The following is a 3,111-nucleotide window of genomic DNA, read 5'->3' on the forward strand; positions in this document are numbered from 1 at the left end:
ATATGCCCCAATACAGGGGAATGCCAGGGCCAAAAGAATGGGAATGGGTGGGTAGGGAAGTGGGGGTGGGTATGGGGGACTTTTGGGATAGCATTAGAAATGTAATTGAGGAAAATACGTAATAAAAAATATTAAAAATTAAAAGAGTAACGTATTTAAAAAGCATATGGGCAGTGTGCACTCGAGGAAATACCCATCATTAGACACCGAAAAGATGCAAATTAAAACCACGGCAAGGTGGCATGTTTTACTTCAGGGATGGCTAGAACTTGCAAGAAGAGACAAGTGCTGGCGAGGATGTGGAGAACCAGGAAGTTAAATCCCATTACTTTCTCCCTACCAGAGTCCTTTGACACATTTGCTCCTAATTATATAGCCAGAGAATCATACTCTGGGTTGGAGAAGGAGAGAGCAGGACTGCTGAGAGACTCTGTCAGCAGAGTTCTGGACCACAGGACGTGGGAAGTTTCACTGGGGTCCCATCAGAAGGAAAGTCTCCACCTCTACCACCAAGGTACTGCCAGGTTCAAACATTGTGTTCTGTGTCCACTCCACAGGCAGAGGAAAGCAACCTCACGCAGGTGGGAGTGACCATGGCTTCTGCATATGCCTTTCCTATGTTGTCTTGCACTTTGATGATTTCTGCAGCTCTGGTTTGCCGGGAGATGAAGGTATCAATGCCCTGTGGCTTGAGGAATCCCTGAAGCCCCTTCGGAGGAGGGAGGCAGAACCCCAGGCCTAAGCACCTCAGTATACTCTAGGGAGACATCGTAATAGGAAGAGAGTCACTGGGACCATGGGGTCCTGGGAAATCCAAGAGTGACCACTAAAGGGCATTAAGGCTAGTCTGGAAACCTCCTGTCCGCAACAGGGCCCTGCAGGACCTGATTTGCCCATTTGAGAGGTAAGTTGGGGAGCTGGGCGTGGTGGTGCACACCTTTAATCCCAGCACTTGGGAGGCAGAGGCAAGTGGATTTCTGAGTTCGAGGCCAGCCTGGTCTACAAAGTGAGTTCCAGGACAGCCAGGGCTATACAGAGAAACCCTGTCTCAAAAAAACAAAAACAAAAAAAAAACAAAAAAAAAAGAGGTAAGCTGGTATGTGCTCTCCACGTGCAATCTAAGGTTTTAACTCTTAAAAAAATGGCCTAGGGCCAGAGGCATGGCTCAGTGGTAGGTGCTTGACTAGTCTTGTGTGGGGCATTGATTCTATCCTCCATACAAGGGAGAAAAAAAACTACATTCACTCTAAGTACAACTTTCCACCTCCTCTGTAAGGAGACCCAACCACCCAACTAAGAGAAAAGTCTCCTTACACTCTAGTAGCTTCTGTTATAGAATTGCTGTTGGTGACTCATTAAATTGAATTAAAAATGTCGTTCCCCCACCCCCCTCCAAGAGCATGGTCCTAGATAGCACCCCCTGGTGGCAGCAGAGGTGGTGATGGGGCCTGATCCAAGAACTCCCACCAGCTGGGGCTATATGAGGGGTGCTGGCCTGAGACCTGACATCCAAGGTGTCCCGAGGCACTGGGCAGCTTCCTAGTAGGTCTTTCTCTGAGAAGTTGCCCACCTGAGTGGGGGTAGCTCTGACCATCAGGCTGGCTCTGAAGATTAAGGGTTCTCTTCTCAGGTGCTCAGACCTAAAGCCCCTGAACCTAGCCGTAAAGGTGGACAACTGAGCCTGTGTGTGGAGGTCGGCTCTTCCTTGGTCACTGCACCAGGAGAGCAAGGAGGCTTCTGGGAAGAGCGAAGACCACCAGAGGTGGTTTGCTCTATCAGTGAGCTCACCACCCACGAGGTAGGATGCTCTGGGGGAGTCCTGCCATTTCTCACCAGCCACCATCTGCGGGCAGGACAAGTTTCCTGGCCTTGTGGTTAGTGAGACCGCGCCTGTGACATACTTTAAATTTGGACCCTTCCAGACCTGTACAGAGAGGACTTCAGGGTCTGCTGAGCTGAAGTTGTCGTGTTGGCAGTCCGCAGGGAGAGCTCCGGGGAGATCTGGGGCTCAGGAAACTTTTCCAAGTGGGGAGCCCAAGGCATGCCCGAATCTTCCGAAGCAGAGAAGTTAGTTGCCCTGGGCACATCCCTCTTGGAGCCCCAGTCTGAAGCCAGAAGGGGAACCTCGTCCTCTGTTGAAATGGAAAACTCTAGCCCCTTCCCCTCTCACCTGGGGCAGGTGTGACCCAGCTCCCAAGGACTTCCCAGCTGCCTCCAGCCCCGAAGCGCTGCGAGCTGGGGGCGGAGATCCGGCCAACCCCTACCTCTCAGTGTCTCCAGTTTCCCGTAGTTGGGGACCCTGTGACTGGAGTGCGTTTTCACCAGGAAGGAGCGCGGCATGGTCCCCTCCCGAGAGCAGGCAGAGTCTAGCCAGAGCCTGCAGCGGGATTACCGACTGCAGAGTCTGGCGGCGCCGGCGGGCAGCGCGGCCGGCAGGTGCGAGAAGGGTCAGGCTCATTAGCATAGCGCACCACCTCAGCCAACCAGCGCGGAGCACGGCGGGGCGGGGCCGCGAAGCCACGCCCAGGACAGGTGCGCGGGCGGGGAACCCTCCGCGTGGTCGGCGGTGTCTGCCCCACGGGACTCCGCTGGCCCGCGTCATGGTCACGCACCGACCCCGCGGGGGCTCGCCGTCGACCTGCCTTGGATGAAAGAGCAGAGTTCAGGGTTAGGTGACAGGTGCCAGCCAACTTGGCCGAGCAGAGTCCCTATCCTCTCCAGCATCCTTTATAATCCATGCCCCGGAGAGTCGCAACAGCCTTGTCTGGTTGTCTAGGCTCTCCGTGTGGATGTTTACGACTGTCCGGTGGGACAGTCTCTGGGGTAGGTGGACAGAGCACCAACTGGGTGTGTCTGTGGCTGAGTAGCAGGGCTGTGTGGCCAGAACTGAACTTTACCCTATAACCCCACGTTCCTTGGCATCTGTGGGCTGAGGTGGGAAGGGAAGGTGAGTCGGCAGCGTAGGAGACAGTGGGGGAAGGGGCCTGAGTCACCCTGGCGTTCACGTTCACGGTTGCAGGGCACAGTAGCTGGTGTCATTCCGTTTCTGGGAGAAAAGCAAGGTTCTGAGAGTTCTGTGGTGGACAGAACTGGATTACTAGCCCGCACTCC

The 3,111-nt window shown here is 54.5% G+C and overlaps 1 protein-coding gene across 1 annotated transcript in view; it reads right to left on the reverse strand.

Moving 5' to 3' along the window:
- The window catches only part of Snai3 (snail family transcriptional repressor 3), a 7,190-nt gene extending 4,731 nt beyond the window's left edge, over positions 1 to 2,459 (reverse strand). Inside the window, exon 1 of the mRNA XM_021170769.2 lies at positions 2,265 to 2,459. Within this exon, the coding sequence (XP_021026428.1) occupies positions 2,265 to 2,340 (76 nt within the window). The 5' untranslated portion in view covers positions 2,341 to 2,459. The remainder of the gene's footprint in view (positions 1 to 2,264) is intronic.
- Positions 2,460 to 3,111: the final 652 nt, after the last annotated feature.

This window comes from Mus caroli, chromosome 8, assembly GCF_900094665.2.
Source record: "Mus caroli chromosome 8, CAROLI_EIJ_v1.1, whole genome shotgun sequence".
NCBI lineage: Eukaryota > Metazoa > Chordata > Mammalia > Rodentia > Muridae > Mus > Mus caroli.